General features: G+C 57.1%; 2 protein-coding genes across 7 annotated transcripts in view; one reads left to right on the top strand and one right to left on the bottom strand.

Moving 5' to 3' along the window:
• TKFC (triokinase and FMN cyclase) overlaps positions 1 to 11,220 on the bottom strand; it is a 23,195-nt gene extending 11,975 nt beyond the window's left edge. Inside the window, exons 1-18 of one of the 6 annotated variants that reach the window (XM_048855754.2) lie at positions 11,183 to 11,220; positions 10,215 to 10,306; positions 8,900 to 9,089; positions 8,472 to 8,582; positions 8,203 to 8,384; positions 7,133 to 7,211; positions 6,649 to 6,738; positions 6,206 to 6,240; positions 6,045 to 6,129; positions 5,880 to 5,969; positions 5,301 to 5,417; positions 4,653 to 4,772; positions 3,808 to 3,945; positions 2,974 to 3,080; positions 2,601 to 2,704; positions 2,362 to 2,395; positions 1,935 to 2,024; positions 605 to 1,341 (exon numbers count right to left, since the gene is read on the bottom strand). In XM_048855754.2, coding sequence (XP_048711711.1) covers positions 1,180 to 1,341; positions 1,935 to 2,024; positions 2,362 to 2,395; positions 2,601 to 2,704; positions 2,974 to 3,080; positions 3,808 to 3,945; positions 4,653 to 4,772; positions 5,301 to 5,417; positions 5,880 to 5,969; positions 6,045 to 6,129; positions 6,206 to 6,240; positions 6,649 to 6,738; positions 7,133 to 7,211; positions 8,203 to 8,384; positions 8,472 to 8,582; positions 8,900 to 9,089; positions 10,215 to 10,220 — 1,740 coding nt within the window. In that variant the 5' untranslated portion in view covers positions 10,221 to 10,306; positions 11,183 to 11,220 and the 3' untranslated portion in view covers positions 605 to 1,179. Of the gene's footprint in view, positions 1 to 604; positions 1,342 to 1,934; positions 2,025 to 2,361; positions 2,396 to 2,600; positions 2,705 to 2,973; positions 3,081 to 3,807; positions 3,946 to 4,652; positions 4,773 to 5,300; positions 5,418 to 5,879; positions 5,970 to 6,044; positions 6,130 to 6,205; positions 6,241 to 6,648; positions 6,739 to 7,132; positions 7,212 to 8,202; positions 8,385 to 8,471; positions 8,583 to 8,899; positions 9,090 to 10,214; positions 10,307 to 11,062; positions 11,157 to 11,182 lie in introns of those variants that run through there. The other 5 variants (XM_048855751.2, XM_048855753.2, XM_075129255.1 and 2 more) reach the window with 5 other exon arrangements.
• Positions 11,209 to 16,061, top strand: part of DDB1 (damage specific DNA binding protein 1) — a 24,033-nt gene continuing 19,180 nt past the window's right edge. The window contains exons 1-4 of the mRNA XM_048855750.2: positions 11,209 to 11,405; positions 11,968 to 12,116; positions 12,287 to 12,403; positions 13,249 to 13,470. Of these exons, the coding sequence (XP_048711707.1) occupies positions 11,345 to 11,405; positions 11,968 to 12,116; positions 12,287 to 12,403; positions 13,249 to 13,470 (549 nt within the window). The 5' untranslated portion in view covers positions 11,209 to 11,344. The remainder of the gene's footprint in view (positions 11,406 to 11,967; positions 12,117 to 12,286; positions 12,404 to 13,248; positions 13,471 to 16,061) is intronic.

Below are 16,061 nucleotides of genomic sequence, written 5' to 3'. Positions count from 1 at the left end.
GGCAATTAGATTAGTCAGGCATGACTTGCCCTTGGTGAATCCATGCTGACTGTTCCTGATCACTTTCCTCTCCTCTAAGTGCTTCAGAATGGATTCCTTGAGGACCTGCTCCATGATTTTTCCAAGGACTGAGGTGAGGCTGACTGGCCTGTAGTTCCCAGGATCCTCCTTCTTCCCTGTTTTAAAGATGGGCACTACATGAGCCTTTTTCCAGCCTGTTCTGTGCTGTGAGAACGAGGCGGGTGGGCAAGCGCTGCTGCTACATGTTATGAATTATACCCGATAGGTCACGCCCACAACTGCTGCGAATTATACCCGATAGGTCACGCACAGTTTGAATCTAGGCTGAGGCACATGATCAAAGTCCACAACTGCAGAGTTCCCAAAAAACCACCAAGTTCATTATGCTCGAGCGTGGTGCGCCCCTGCTAGCCAGAATACAGATTATACAAAGGTTATATACCTCTTAGCAAAGCATGTTGCCCTTGTGCATCGGAAACCTTAGCCAATAAACAAACCCTTTTCTTATCTACCACCTATCCCTGCTTGGTGCATTCCTGGTGCTAAACTAGTATGTTAATTACACAGCATGGTACTAAAGCAATGCATCAGTAACTTTTATTATCAGGATGGGAGGCCTCACATCAAAGGCCAGGAGATAGGGAGTTAGGGACAGACAAAGAACAGATATCGGGAGTCAAGGCAGGCTGGAGACAAGGAGGAGGGTTTTCACAGGAATGCAGTATCTAAGGAACACTTCTCCTGGTGCACGATGTGCTTCCTTTTAGACAATGGTGGGCCCCAAACCAAAATAGAGTCACATGTGCTAACTTTTCCTTAACATACAGAAGGGAACAGGCCATCATCTCTGGGGCAGGACTCTTTATTACAGCCACCGCACTCACAGCACCCAGTAACAGGGATGAACTGGGGGGCCAGTGAGCAGTGGGCACAGGGATGACCACAGTCTCCCTGCTGGCCCCCATTCCCACCGATGAGATCCTGCTCTGGGCAGATCCAGGAGCACTGAGCCAGCTCTTGGCAGGACTCCCATTAACATCACTTCTGCTTGTCTTGCCTACAAAGGGTGTGCAAGTCAGCGCAGAAGGGCCCCAGGGACTTGCAGGGGGAGGAGGGTAAAGTGGGGGAGGTGCTCAGGAGCAGGGGGAGGTGGCAGAGTCACCCGCTCTGGCTCTGTAACCCTTCCAGCACAGCGCGCAGAACGGCTGCTGCTGCCACGGCCCCTGGGTCTGGTAGCTCCAGGCGGGCCGAGCTGATGTAACTGGCCCTGCCAGCGCCCGCTTCCATGTTCTTGGTAGATTCAGCCGCAGCCTCTGCGCTCTGCCAAGAGACCACGGGAGGGAGCAGGTTATGGGCGGGAGTGTCTCCAAGGGACATGGGAACAAAACTGGGTCGGGCATGCAGCCAGTAGTTGCGGGAGAGGGGCTTCCCTCTACAACTCTCCCGATGTCCCTCCATCCTGCCCCCGAGCTGTGCCAATGCTCCTCAATCCTGATCCACAGCTCCCCTGCTATCTCGGCACCTCCAGAGCTCTGCTGATACCCATCACCCCCTGCTTTTGCAAATTGCACCATAGGAATTTTCCTGTCTAGACATAGCCAGGGCCTGTGTTTTACATTTCCATCAAAGACAGCAGTCCACTGGCACAGCACCCCCATGTCTCACGCTAGGCTTTGGCTCAGTTCTTGCTAAGAGCCATTCACCCCCCTTCCTGCAGCTTTCTCAAGGTGCCCAAGGGCTTGCCTGCCCCGACTCTGCTCATGAGACCAACAGGGTCACAGCCCCACATTCAACTCCCTTCATGCGGCTTTGGAATCCGCTCAGGGGCCCATTCAGCTGCAGGCTCCACCCCTTCACTAGCTCCTCCCTGTCCCACTGAAGGGTGGGGCCTGGTGGGAAGTGAGCTCTAATACCTGAACTGCCTTGGCCAAAACTGGCAGCAGCTCTGCACCAGGGGCCTGCAGGGCACGCAGCTCCTCAGCAGCAGCACAGAGCGAATCCAGCTGCCCAAGACACAAGTGGAAGGAGTAGTGAGGGCAGGGCTCCTGGGAGACGGGGCACGTGGCTGGGGTCAGGGTTACTGAGCAGAGGTTGCCCCTTGATCCCTCTGGAGCTCACTGGGGGGCAGTGCCAGTCTGAGCCCGCAGGGGGCAGTGCCAGATGGGGAATACCCCTGTGTCCGCACTGAATGGCCTCCCTTGCCTTCAGTGTTGCCTGTAGATGGGAGCAGGCATAGCACCAAGAGGGTCCCCAGTGGCAGTGTAACGGGCACGGGCAGAGCTTTGCTTAGTCCCCATCACATCATGTGCCCAGGAGGCAGGGCAGCTGCTTGTCACTCACCATGGTCCTGTCCCCAGGTGCGGCTCCCCCATACCTGGCACAGAAAGCAAAGGGATCAGTAGCGAGCACAGAGAAGTGCCATGGACCCACCGCGGAGGGGTCACAGGCTGCTGGTAGGGGTGGGAATGCCCCATTGCCCTTCCCACTCAGGGTCCCCCCTCTCCTGGCAGGGCCAGGCACTGCTGCAATTTCCCCCTGGACCCACATGACCCTGCACCCGCCTTGTGGGCTCTACTCACCGCTGCATGGCTTTGATGCCGGCCTCCATGGCAGCAGCCCAGGCCGCAGGGTCACTGTGGCTCTGCAGGGGCTGCGCAGCCGCCGTCAGGAACAGCCCGTACAGCTACAAGGGAAATGCCAGGCTGCTCAGTAGCAGTGCCGCCCTGACGCAGGGCAATGGGCACAGAGATGGCAGGGCTCCTACTCCCCCGAGGTGATGAAATACCATCCCTCCCACGGGGCGATCGGACACAGAATCCATATACCACCCCCAACCTTTCCGCAGGCCTCATATCTTCCCACAAGGGCCATAATGCACCCCCTGCCAAAAGGGGGGGCAGGGATCAGCTCAGCGGGGACAAACCTACCCAAGTCCCCATCTGTGGCACTCACCGCCCCTGAGGACCCCCCCATCTTCTCCAGCAGCAGCCTGGCCAGGGTGGAGAGGAGCTGGGACGGTCGGGCAGGCAGGGGCGTCGAGTTCAACCACTCCTGTATGGCTGGAGACACATGGCACCTCGGGTGAGAGGCGAAGGGGCTGGGCTTAAGAGCTGGCTCCCTCCAACCGGTCCCACCCCAGGAATAGCAAGGGCTTCGGGAGCAGAGGGGCACCGGGCAGAGCTCACAGGATGCTCCTGGGGCGCAGGAGGGATCCTGAGATCCAAAGTCCTATGGGGAGCCAGCCTGGGACCCCTGCTCTATGGGGGCCTTTGGGGAGCCAGCCTGGGTCCCTGTACGCTGGAGGAGTGATGTGGGGGAGGGGAGCCCCATGCCCTCCAGGGGGGATGTGCCAGATGGAGGGGAAGGGAGCCCCATGCCCAGGGGATAATGAAGCTGGTTCCTGGAAGTGAGCAGGCAGAGTGCTCTCAGTGGGTGCACCACAGGCAGCGCCAGGGTGACCACCCCTCCCCCAAAGAGGGTGCCTGAGCCCCAAGTTGCCCAGTTCACGTGGCTGTGGGCACTGAGGGGTAGCCAGGAAGCGGATGGAGACTCCTCTACCAGAGGGGGCTGGTTTGGTCCTTCCTGGCCAGGGCTGGATCAGAACTGTCCACTTTGGACTGAGATGCTCCCCACCCCTCCGTAAGCTCGCCAGCTCCTCTGCCCTCCCACAGAGGGAAGGAGGCCACCCCCAGAAGCCAGCGAGCTGGGATCCCTGTGCCTGTTGTGAGCCCCAGCCTGGGGGAGCTGCTATGGATTGTGGGATAGATGCTGGCTCCCAGCACTGACCCCTGGCAGCCCGGGCATGGGTGCTGCCGCAATCGCCATCCCCTGCCGCGCGGTCCAGCTCATTGAGCTCCTCCTGCAGGCCCAGCAGAGTACTGCACACCCGCTCCAGAACCAGCTGCACCCGCTGGGAGGCTGGGGCTGAGGGAGAGAGGGGGCTGGTTAGATGTGGGAGGAGGTGCCTGGCTCGGCATGTGGGGCTGATCCTGCAACACTCATGGCTGTGCCCTCGCACACTCACTGCCCGGGCATTAGATCCTGTGACACGCGCATGCCCATGCCTGTGTGTCCCACTCAGCCTTGCCCCCATCTCAGCCCAGTGCCCTCTGCCCTGGCATCCTACAGCACACTACAAATGTCAGCGAGTCCAGGAGCACAGACCCCCATTTCCCCCCAGCCAGGCAGAAAGGAACCAACAGCACCCTGTCCTACAGATGGCGAAACTGAGGCACAGGGGAGAAGTAAATTGCCTATGATCACAGATGGTCAGCAGCTTAGATGGGAACACCAACCCCCATGCTCTAACTACTAGACCATACTCCCTTCCCAGTGCTGGGATAGAACCCAGGAATCCTGCCTCCAGCCCCACACTCTACCCACTGGACCCGACCCCCCCCCCCCCAATCTGAAGAGAGAACTCAGGAGTCCTGATGGCCAGCCCTTCCTCAGCCCCACGCTCCCTCCCTGCAGCAGGCATAACAGGGCTGCTCGGTCTCTCTGTCCCCCTACCTGTCTCAGGACTGCGCCCACTCCCTCTGCCCTCAGCAGACAGGGCAATAGCAGGGCCTCAGCCAGTGTCCCTAGAGCCCTGTCCAGCGATGACCAGGAGCAGAAGCCCCACCCTGTACCTCCAGCTGGGATGGGCTCCTCCACCTTAGGTCCCTCCTCAGGTGCTGCCAGCACTCTGCTCCGGCCTGTCACAGGTACTCGAGCCAGGTTGGGCCAGGCCACAGCTGTGGTCTCAGCATCTAGGGGGAAGACAGACGGCAGGGTCAGGCCCAGAACCCTAGCCCCTTGAAGGGTCTGGCTCCCAGCCGTCTGGTTAGGAGGGCTGAGGGATTAGAGCAGAGCAGGCCAGGAAACACAGGGTCCTCTCTGCCTGTGGCCAATCACAGCCCACCCACTGCTGGGCCCAGTCCAGGCTCATGGCCCAGCCCCAGGAGATGCCACCACCGTAGGCACTGAGGCCAAGGGCCCGAGGAGCTGGGCATCAGCTACTCTGCCCATGTGTGCCAGAAGGGGTCCCACTGCTGCCAGCCTTTGGCACCCCAAGAGCATCGCTTCCCTCCCATCCCTCTCGTGGGGGAAAGATGGCCCCTTGGCACCTCACCCAGGGCCATCAATCCCCGTTTCATCCCCAGCCCTGACACCAGGAGGGAAAGCCTCACCTTCCCCACAGCAAAGTCATTCGGAACTGGGGGGTACCTCCCCTGCCCCCATTCCCTGTATAACCCCCAGCCCAATGCCAGGGGGAAATCGATGCCCCAGGGCCTCACCGATTAGTCCCAAGAGGTCATCATCTGCCAGCAGGAGGGTGAGGGACACACCAGCCATTTCCAGTGCCGTCATGAAGGTGCCAACCAGGGCTCGGGCAACGCGAACACCTCGGTCCTCTGGGGTGAGAGGGAAGGGAGACTGTGTCGAGCAGAACAGGAACCAGAGCTCAGTGGGGACCCAGCAAGGGGATCGCAGAGGTGTTGGAGGAGGGGTTGGAGCAGGGGAGGGAGGGAAGGAGAAGGAAGCAGTCCCTTCTCTTCTTCCCCCCGCTCTCTCCCAGTGGGATGGCAAAGAACAGGACCAGGCAGGGAGATCAGGGGGTGGGTAATGGAAGCTAAAGGACCTCGTGGGATGATCCAAGGCCAGAAATCCAGGGCAGAGAGGTCCAGGGTGCAGTGCCGAGGGGCCCTCGGCACACACCTGGGGAGCATTATACACACAATCCAGGCACAGCCTCTACCCATGGGGAGGAGGAGAGAGACCCCCCTGCATCCCCTCCCATCTGAGCCCCTCCTCCTGCACTGTCCTGTGCCTGTCCCACCTCACTAGCTCTGGGCCAGGCCAGGCCAGGTACTCACCAAGGCAGTGTACAGCCGCACCGGCCACCACACCCAGCTCCAGGAAGGACAGACCGCCCAGGTTGTTCACCACCAGCACCACAGAGGCCCCTGGAAGGCAGAGGAGAGTGAGTGTGAGCCCTGCCCTGCACAGGCGGAGGCAGGTCAGGGGAAGGGGTCACTCACCGGGCTCCAAGGCTACGCGCGAGGCGTTGGAAGAGCTGCTCATGTGATCGAGCATCGTCTTGACGATTTCGTCCGCCGGCACCATCTGCAGGGAGAGGAGGAGATGGATGGGAGTGGGGCAGCCAAAGACTTGAGGACAGGCGAGGGGGGAGCCAACCTACCTTCATCCTGCGCACGCCCGCCTCACCATGAATCCCTGCGGAGACAGGAGGGGTCACCAAGGCCTCCGACTGCTCCCTACCCCTATTGCCAGCACCTGATTCCAAACCAGAGATGGGGCCTGGGCCATGGGCACCCACAACAGTGACCAGTGGGAGCTGCCTGGCCCTGGCCCCTAACCCCCTTCGGGCAGCACGGCCGCCCGGCCCGTACCCGGGACCCTAAACAGTGGATTCTTAGGCACCATTGACAATGAACATCTCAGGCCCATGGGCACCTGGGCCCTGTAGGTGATGGGTACCTGGACCGCCTTTGGACCCAAACACCCAGTCCCCACCCCCAGAGAGACAGCCACAGACAGAAGGGAGACAAGGGCAGAGGGATGCAGCCAAACACAGGACAGGCACAAGGCAACAGACACACAGATGTGGAGGCAATTCCTCACCCAGGCCCAGCTCCAGCTCGTCCTGAGCCAGCTGAAAGGTAGGCCCCGAGCCAGGGACACTGCAGGGGGACAGGCTCACACCCAAGGTACCTGCATGGGGAGGGAATGAAAGAGTTAACTTCACCTTCGCTGGTGACAGGCACAGGGATGCTAGGCCAGAGGGATCTTTCCATGTTTTCAGGGAGAACGACTCCAGGCTGTAATCAGCGCCGAGCCCTCTAGAGGGAGGAAGGCAGAGGTTACCTGGCAGGGCTGGGGCTGAGCAGGGGCAGGTACCAGGTCTAGAAGAACATCTAGGCATGGGGGCACCATCTAGGTTGGGACTTGAGATCTCCTGGCTGAGACATCCCCGGGGGGAGCTCCCTATTGCTGTGGGGCCACACGTCCCTTCCAGACCCCCTCCCTCACCCATCAGCAGCTCCTGGGCACTATGGTGGGAGGTGGTGCCCACCCCAGCCCATGCCAGGAGTCCCGAAGCACTCACCCATGGCTCCTGCAGCAGCCTTCACCCTGTGAACAACCTTCTCCAGGCTCGCCCCTGCCTCTGCCAGTGCTCCAGCCACCTGCCAGGAGAAAGGCTGTGTCAGAGCCAACTCAGGATGCTGCTCCTCCCTGTAGCCAGCCCTGAGCCCATGATGCAGGGCTGCAGTCAGGGGTAAAACCCAACACGGAGCAAGGCATCTGATTAGCATGCGTGCTACTGTAGCACCCGCGGGCCCCAACGTTGGACCAGGCCAACTATGCTGGGCACCACACACACACACAGCAAAGAGATGGTCCCACCCTTTGAGAGCTCCCAATACATGGATGAGACGAAGTGGATGCAAACAGACATAGTCTTGTGGCTACAGCACTGGGCTGGGACCCAGGAAACCTGGGTTCAATATCTGCCTCTGGCACAGACTGCCTGCTCCAGGTCCCTTCCGCAAAAAAAAAAAAAGACATTTCTTTGGCCTGTCTTGTGCATTTCCATCACGTGTCCTTCAGGGCATGGACTGACTCTCCTTGTGTCTGGGCAGCACCGGGTACAATGGAGCCCTGATCTTTCTGGCCTCTACTTGCTAGGAGATACAAATAAGTCACTGCAGTAGTGACTGCCTAGAGCTAATCATCACAGAGAACCATTCCCCCACAACTTAAAGCAACAAACTCAATGCAGACAGCTCTGAGCCTGGATTCAAAGACTCCTGGTTGGGTGGGCGGAGCCTGTAACCCAAACATCACAGCTTCCTGCTGGCCCCAAAGCCTCTGCTGGACCCTGACTAGATGCACAAGTGAAAGTGACCAGGCTGACTGTCCTGGGAGAGCAAAGATGGGGTCAGTTACAACCCCACCAGAGTCCCTGGCACTGCAACCAGGGCCCTGGATGTGGACAGCTAAATCCCCTGGACAGGAACAGCTGATCAGACCCCTTCAGGCTATCCAGGAGATTTGACTCCAGCAGGCAGAGCTGGATCCAAGGCTGCTGGGAAAGTAATTGAGGGTTGGTGGTTTTGATCTGCAGTAGGCCCTGCACAGTGAATGGCCACTGGGGGGCTGCCCCATCCCACTCACCTTGTGTATGAGCACCGTGCCACACAGCCCTCTTCTCCCCGCTTTCTTCTGCGTGGTGAAAGCGCTGTCGTCACCTACCACCACCATCTGCACATCGGCCCCCTCCGCCCGCGCCCGCTCCAATGCCAGCCCGAAGTTCAGCCGGTCCCCAGTGTAGTTCTTCACGATCAGCAGCGTCCCGGCTGAGGGAGACAGAAGGAAGCGAGGTGCCCCAGTTGCTCTCTGCCACTCTTAGGAGGGACCTCCCACCTGACACTGCACTTCTGTACCTGAGCCAGCCTGCGTCACTGCCCGGATTGCTGCCAGTATGCTGCCCACTGCAGGAGAGGTGAAGACGGCGCCAGCCACCACTCCGGTGAGCATCCCCTTCCCGATGTACCCTGTGCAGGGGAAGAGAGAGTGTGTCCTGTTAGGGGCCACAGTGGGAGAGCCTCACTTCCAGCATGCACTGCTTCCTGTCATGTCTTCAGCAATAGGATCCTCCACTAGCGCCAACCCCGGCATGCTCCCGTATAGCAGGGCCCTGCCACCCACATTCAAAGGCCTGCAGCTGTACCTCCACGCTGCATTAGTGACTCACCATGCTGGACAATGAGATTGTCTCCTGGGCACTGGGCTGGTAACCCACCCTCAGGCTCCCGCGCTCCCCAACCACACCTCCAGCCTGGCCCAACTCCCTGTTCCTGGTACCACATACCTGCATGTGCGGGCTCATGTCCCGACCCTCCTCCAGATAGCAGTGCCACCCGTCCCCGAATGTTCTCCAGGTCGGATCGCAGTGCCACCTGGTGCCCTTGCAGGAGCTGGATGGCCGGGTTACAGGCCACCAGCCCAGCCAGCGCATCGTCCGCACAGCCTGGCACAGAGTTCACCAGCTTCTTGGAGACCTGGGAGGCAGTGAGAGAAGGAAGTCATGCAGCTCCTGACTGCACTGCTGCTGGCAGGGGGCTGGCCTGGGAGGGTGTTACCTGGGTAGTTAGGGGTAGATGAGTTACTGGAAACAGATGTGCTTTGAATACACAATTGCAGGGGCTCAAACAACACTGCTCTGTTGGGAGGACTGGCTGGCTGGTGGGGAGGAAAGAAATGGACCTTTCCCCTGCCCTGGCTCCCATTCAACCCAGGGCAGCGGGACTGGCTGGCTTAGGGGGCTGAGAAATGGGATACGGTGCCTTTCCCCTGCAGGACACTGGGAGTTCCTTGTTACAAGGGAAGCAGAGGCATGATTCCTCATAGGTCCCTATTACCGCACCATCCCTATCTCCACACCCTCATATCTTATTGCTCTATGCTGACACTCCCCTCCCTTGCACAACCCTGGGCCTCCCCAATAGATGCCAGCCCTGCTCTGCATGGGGACTGGCCCCCACCTGGCCAGCCTCTGCTCATACAGCCCCACTGTGCCATGCATCTGGGGCATGGCTATGCTGCTGCCAGTTAGGGACCAAAGTCAGAGGTCCTTGTGAGGCATTTACTCAAGAAAATCTCCCAGTGACCCAGAGGCCTCAGGAACAGGACCTGGGACCAGAGACCAGTCAAATGACCAGTCAGATGACAGAACGAGGAGTAATGGTCTCAAGTTGCAGTGGGGGAGGTTTAGATTGGATATTAGGAAAAACTTTTTCACTAAGAGGGTGGTGAAACACTGGAATGCGTTACCTAGGGAGGTGGTAGAATCTCCTTCCTTAGAGGTTTTTAAGGTCGGGCTTGACAAAGCCCTGGCTGGGATGATTTAACTGGGAATTGGTCCTGCTTCGAGCAGGGTGTTGGACTAGATGACCTTCTGGGGTCCCTTCCAACCCTGATATTCTATGATTCTATGAAATGCAGCCAGCACAACTACTCTGGGATGCCGATCATAGCAGGGTACCAGTACTCCTCATGCTGCTGGAGGGGCAGAGATCCAAGTCAGCCCATGCAGGGCAGAGGATTTACACCCCCATTGCAGTGTGAATGGGGCCCCAGCTATAGTCCCCCCGCCTATCAAAACCTCCTTTGAGGCTGAGACTCACCTGCATGGGGGCAGGATTGAGGCACCCGCATAGGCAGAGCAAATCCCAGCAAGGAGAAGGGGCCCGATTCCGCCTAGCAAAGCTCCCCTCACCTGGGGCAAGAGGTCGGGGGTCAGATAGGAGAAGTAGCTCTGGGGGTGAGTCGGGGGGACTTCGGTCTTGCTCCAGACGGACAGGAAGGGAGTGGGATGCCGGACAGGACAGCAAAGCAGCCCTGTGGTACTCAAAACAGCCTGAATCCTGGCTCCGGGGCCACGGACTTCAACCTAAGTCCAAACTCTGCCTGGCACCAGGAAGAGGATGTTGCAGAGGGGCAGGGAAGGGTGATCCCAGGATACACCCACCTGACCCTGCTCAGTGCTCCAGTGAGACGGGCATCCCTACTGCCTGCCATGTTCCCAACCCAAAGGCCAAGCCTGGCACTTGGTGTAAAACACAGTTGGGTGACACCGCAACCCTGCTCCCTGGGCCGGCAGGGTCAGGTCCCTATAGGGCAGGGACACAGGGAGAGGCAGCAGGAGGGGAACGCGAGAGGGCACGGTGGTGGGGAAACGGAGGCAGGCGGCCACGGGGCTGACAGAGCGGGCACGGCCCCTTCCATCAGGGGCATCACGGGGCAATGCAGCGGAGATAGCAGCCAGGATGCTATCAGCATGGGCATGGCGGGAGGGATGAGGCAGGGAGCCACCCACAGCGGGTGTCGGGCAGATGTGGGGCAGCGCGAGGGGCACGGTGCCCCCACAGGGGACGCCGGGGGCGAGGACAGGAGCACGGGGCCACCCATTGGGGAGTAGCGGGGGCATGGTGCCATCCACAAACGGGGGGCGTGTCTGCAGCACAGCCCCCACCTTCCTCCTCACCCGCCCGCCCCCCGACTCTTCTGCTCGTAGCGGGTCCGCCGGGAGGGGCAGAGTGTCCTCTTCGTCGTCATCCGGCCCCCGCTCTGCGCGCGCGCACCTCCCCTTTACCGTGCGCGCACGCGCGGGTCCTCCCGGCAGCCGTCCCGTGATGCCCCGCGCGGCGGCGGCGGCGGCGGCGCTCTGGCGGCGGTATCTCGCTGGTGCGGGAGGCGGCAGTGAGAGCTGCGCGGGTCTCGTTCTCTGTGTCTCTTCGGCCGCCCCTCCCCCGCCATGTCCTACAACTACGTGGTGACGGCGCAGAAGCCAACGGCCGTGAACGGCTGCGTCACCGGTACCGGCCGTGCGGGGGGGCGAGGGGCGGGGCCTGGCGGGGGGGCCCTATGAGTTGGCGGGGGCTGAGGCGAGGAGTGTCTGCGGGGGCAGGGCTGTGGGGCGGGGGCTGGGAAGGGCCCGGTGCGGGGGGGCGGTGTCAGTCCCTGCAGCCCGAGGGGTGACAGCTGGGCCTTGGTCTCTGTTCGTGGGCAGCGGGGCTTAGTGCGGCTGTTGCCTAAGGGGCTGGGGCGCCGCGCGGGGGGTGAGGACGCGTGGGCTGTGGGGGGCCGGTGGGTGGTGAGCAGAGTGGCAGGGGCTGGGGAGTGGGCAGGCAGTGGGTGGATGGGGGGCAGTCGGTGTGTGTGGGGCGAGTGAACAGGGTTCTGGGGGTGCCAGGAGGTGGAGTGCAATCAGGGTGCTAGGGGAGCAAGCGGGTGGGTGGGGACAAGTGGGGTGCAGGGGGTGAGCAGGGTGCTGAGGCGCTAAGCTGGGTGCTTGAGGTGTAGTGTGAGCCCCCCTGTGGAGGCAGAGCTGCTGGATTGCTCCCTTGGTTTGCAGCCTTGTGATGCTTTGTCTCGCAGGGCACTTCACGTCCTCGGAGGACCTGAACCTGCTGATAGCGAAGAACACCCGCCTCGAGATCTATGTGGTCACGGCAGAGGGGCTGCGGCCCGTCAAGGAGGTGGGCATGTATGGCAAGATTGCAGTCATGGAGCTCTTCCACCCAAAGGTGAGTGTGCTGCCTGGTGGTGGGGGTGGGGTATGGTGCTGGCTGGGGTGCCGAAGGGATGAGATTGTGGAATAAGGGGTGAAATTTGTTCTGATTCAGTGCCAGGAGTTTGGGTGGGTTTCCTTTGTACGGAGTTTTCCTGAAAGAATGTTGATGTTCCCTCTTTCTAGGGGGAGAGCAAGGACCTGCTGTTCATCCTGACAGCCAAATATAATGCCTGTATCCTTGAGTACAAGCAAAGTGGTGAGAGCATTGATATCATCACCCGAGCGCATGGCAACGTGCAGGTAAATTGGGTGGGCAATGCAGTAAAGGCTGGTGAGTTCCCTTTGTGAATGCTGGTTTTATTTTGGTGTTGGAATAGACAAACTATAATTACAAGTCTCTGCCTTGTGGAGCTCGCAACCTAAGCTCCTGATCCTGCAACTGACTGTGCCTGGTCTCTTACACTAGTATTCAGACAAAACCCTCCTCACCAGTTGTCAAGCCAAAGCACCTTTCATCTGTTTTCAAATATTGAGGTATAATTGGCAGCTGTGATGCAATGGATTGAGCACAAGACTGGATATCAGTAAATTTGGTCTGCCAGTAAGTTGCTGAGCGTGTCCTTAGCCAAGATGCTTTTCTGTGCCACAGTTTTGCCATCTGTAATGTGCTAAGAGCTCTACAGATAATACCTAGGTCTCAGTGTTTTTTATCTATAGATTTCAAAGTGCTTTATCATTATTCTCATTTTACGGATGCGGAAACTGAGGCACAGGGTGGTGACATGTCTGAGTCACCCAGGCAGACATGGGAATAGAACACAGGTCTTGTGTGTCCCTGTTCGGTGCTCTATCTACAAAGCCATGTTGCCTCTCTAGAAAAGAGACTGCAGAGTGTTTGTGCTACAGGAAACTGAGAGTCAAGTTATTGAGGCTGGCTGTTTTATCTTTGGAGAATGTCATGACTCATTGGTGAAAAGGACATCCATTTTGGACATGGGATACCCAAGTCACCATTTGCTTGCTGGACAATATGCTAAAGCCTATTAAATGGATTGCAGGAAATTGTCTTTGTCTTTTGACCTCACTGAGTGTTCTCTTGGTTCTTTGTTTGGGTCTCTTTTTGATGGTAGTCTCTTCTCTCCCAGGATCGCATTGGTCGGCCCTCAGAGACGGGTATAATTGGCATCATTGACCCTGAGTGTCGGATGATTGGATTGCGGCTCTATGATGGCCTCTTCAAGGTCATTCCTCTGGACCGGGACAACAAGGAGTTAAAGGCCTTTAACATCCGCCTGGAGGAGCTGCAGGTCATCGATGTCAAGTTCCTCTATGGCTGCCAGGCTCCTACCATCTGCTTTGTTTACCAGGTACTCTGGGTGGCTTCCTTGAGTTGTTCCTGAATAGAGGGTGTTGGAAATCATTGGGCAGGGCTGGTGTGAGTTGGAGTCCCTGAATGTCCTTGTAATTGTCCAAGTCATTTATGCTGTCCTGGAACCTATGCTAAGCAGCACTGTGGTCTAGTGGTTAGAGCAAGAGGCTGGGAATCAGGACTCGACTGACCGACCGACTTAGGAAAAGCCACCTCACCTCTCTCTGTCTCACTTTTTCTGTCTATGCCACATGGGTATTAGCACTCCATGGGAGGTCAAAGCTTCCCTCTTTAGGAGCATTGAGATTCTTGGATGACTGGTGCTTTAGATGTGCCTATTTCTTATTAAATGGTTAGCAGAAATGTGTCTCAGCATGCATTGGATAGGTTGCGGAGAGCTCAGATTGGGTTTACAGGCTTTGGCTATTTCTTTATAAAAGGTGATGTTGGGCCCTGATCTGCCTCCTTCTTAGTGGTTGTGAAGAGTCAGTAAATCCTGTTCAGCTATAGGTTAAGGCTATTTTTAATTTCTGTAGGTGCCTCAAGCCTGTCTTACTGTTGGGATAGTCTCCCAAAGGCAACATTTCTGAGCACTGTTACATCTCCACTTACACATCTCAAAACAAACTCTGTGGGCTAGCTGGCTGGCTCAGAAAATTGGTGAGAGGACATGGAGTCCTTCGTCTTTACATTGCCAGTGCAAATCTAGCCCAGGCAGATAGACACTGACTGAAAGTAATTGCTGTCTGATGGCTTTTTGGTGCCTGTGTGAAATGAGTTTGGTGGCTTCAGTTTAGTTGTTAATGGCTTGATCACATACAAGTCATGAGCACAAGTAATAATCTAGCTTTTATAATGTGCATTTCATCAGTAGAGCTCCGCACTTTACAAAGGAGGTCAGAGGAGGTCAGTAACATTATTCCCATTTTACAGATGGCAAATCTGAGACACATAGGAGAGATGTGTCAAGTTAAAGAAGTATGGGCTGGATGAATGCACTATAAGGTGGGTAGAAAGTTGGCTAGATTGTCGGGCTCAACGGGTAGTGATCAATGGCTCCATGTCTAGTTGGCAGCCGGTGTCAAGTGGAGTGCCCCAGGGGTCGGTCCTGGGGCCGGTTTTGTTCAATATCTTCATAAATGATCTGGAGGATGGTGTGGATTGCACTCTCTGCAAATTTGCAGATGATACTAAACTGGGAGGAGTGGTTCATACGTTGGAGGGCAGGGATAGGATACAGAGGGACCTAGACAAATTAGAGGATTGGGCCAAAAGAAATCTGATGAGGTTCAATAAGGATAAGTGCAGAGTCCTGCACTCAGGATGGAAGAACCCAATGCACAGCTACAGACTAGGGACTGAAAGGCTAGGCAGCAGTTCTGCGGAAAAGGACCTAGGGGTGATAGTGGACGAGAAGCTGGATATGAGTCAGCAGTGTGCCCTTGTTGCCAAGAAGGCCAATGGCATTTTGGGATGTATAAGTAGGGGCATAGCGAGCAGATCGAGGGACGTGATCGTCCCCCTCTATTCGACATTGGTGAGGCCCCATCTGGAGTACTGTGTCCAGTTTTGGGCTCCACACTACAAGAAGGATGTGGATAAATTGGAGAGAGTCCAGCGAAGGGCAACAAAAATGATTAGGGGTCTGGAACACATGACTTACGAGGAGAGGCTGAGGGAACTGGGATTGTTCAGTCTGCAGAAGAGAAGAATGAGAGGGGATTTGATAGCTGCTTTCAACTACCTGAGAGGTGGTTCCAGAGAGGATGGTTCTAGACTATTCTCAGTGGTAAAAGAGGACAGGACAAGGAGTAATGGTCTCAAGTTGCAGTGGGGAGGTTTAGGTTGGATATTAGGAAAAACTTTTTCGCTATGAGGGTGGTGAAACACTGGAATGCGTTACCTAGGGAGGTGGTAGAATCTCCTTCCTTAGAAGTTTTTAAGGTCAGGCTTGACAAAGCCCTGGCTGGGATGATTTAATTGGGGATTGGTCCTGCTTTGAGCAGGGGGTTGGACTAGATGACCTCCTGAGGTCCCTTCCAACCCTGATATTCTATGATTCTGTGTGACATAGACTCCCTGTCTGTGTCAGAACTGGGAATGGAACTCATGTCTCCTGACTCCTAGTCCAGTGGTCTATCCGCTAGGCCACACTGTGATAATTGTTGGCAGTCTGAGCAGAGAGGCCAAGGTCTGAACAGACCAGGGAGCTGAGCTTCCCCCTCATCTTTAGCGATGACCTCTTCAGGGCATGTCCATGTAACCACAGTGATGTTGAACCCTTCCATCGTGACATTTGCCTGTAATACTTTTATTATATCTGTGTTCCATAACATTTACACATGCTACAGCAATGGGGTTTGTGTAACCATTGCACCCAGTTTGAGATGTTTGTGGCTTCCTTAAAGCTAATAAGTATAAATAATGGCTTTTACACAACACTCTCTGAAACGCAAATTACCCCGTGAGATAGGAAAGCATTACCCCCGTGCTGGTGGGGAAACTGAGGCAGAGTGTGGCAGTGATTTGATCCAGGTCATAGAGTCCATGTCAGAGCCTTGGTAAGAACTCAGGAATTCCAGGGTTGTA

The sequence above is a fragment of the Caretta caretta genome, chromosome 6 (genome assembly GCF_965140235.1).
Source record: "Caretta caretta isolate rCarCar2 chromosome 6, rCarCar1.hap1, whole genome shotgun sequence".
Classification (NCBI taxonomy): domain Eukaryota; kingdom Metazoa; phylum Chordata; order Testudines; family Cheloniidae; genus Caretta; species Caretta caretta.
This window is presented reverse-complemented; position numbering and strand designations above follow the sequence as displayed.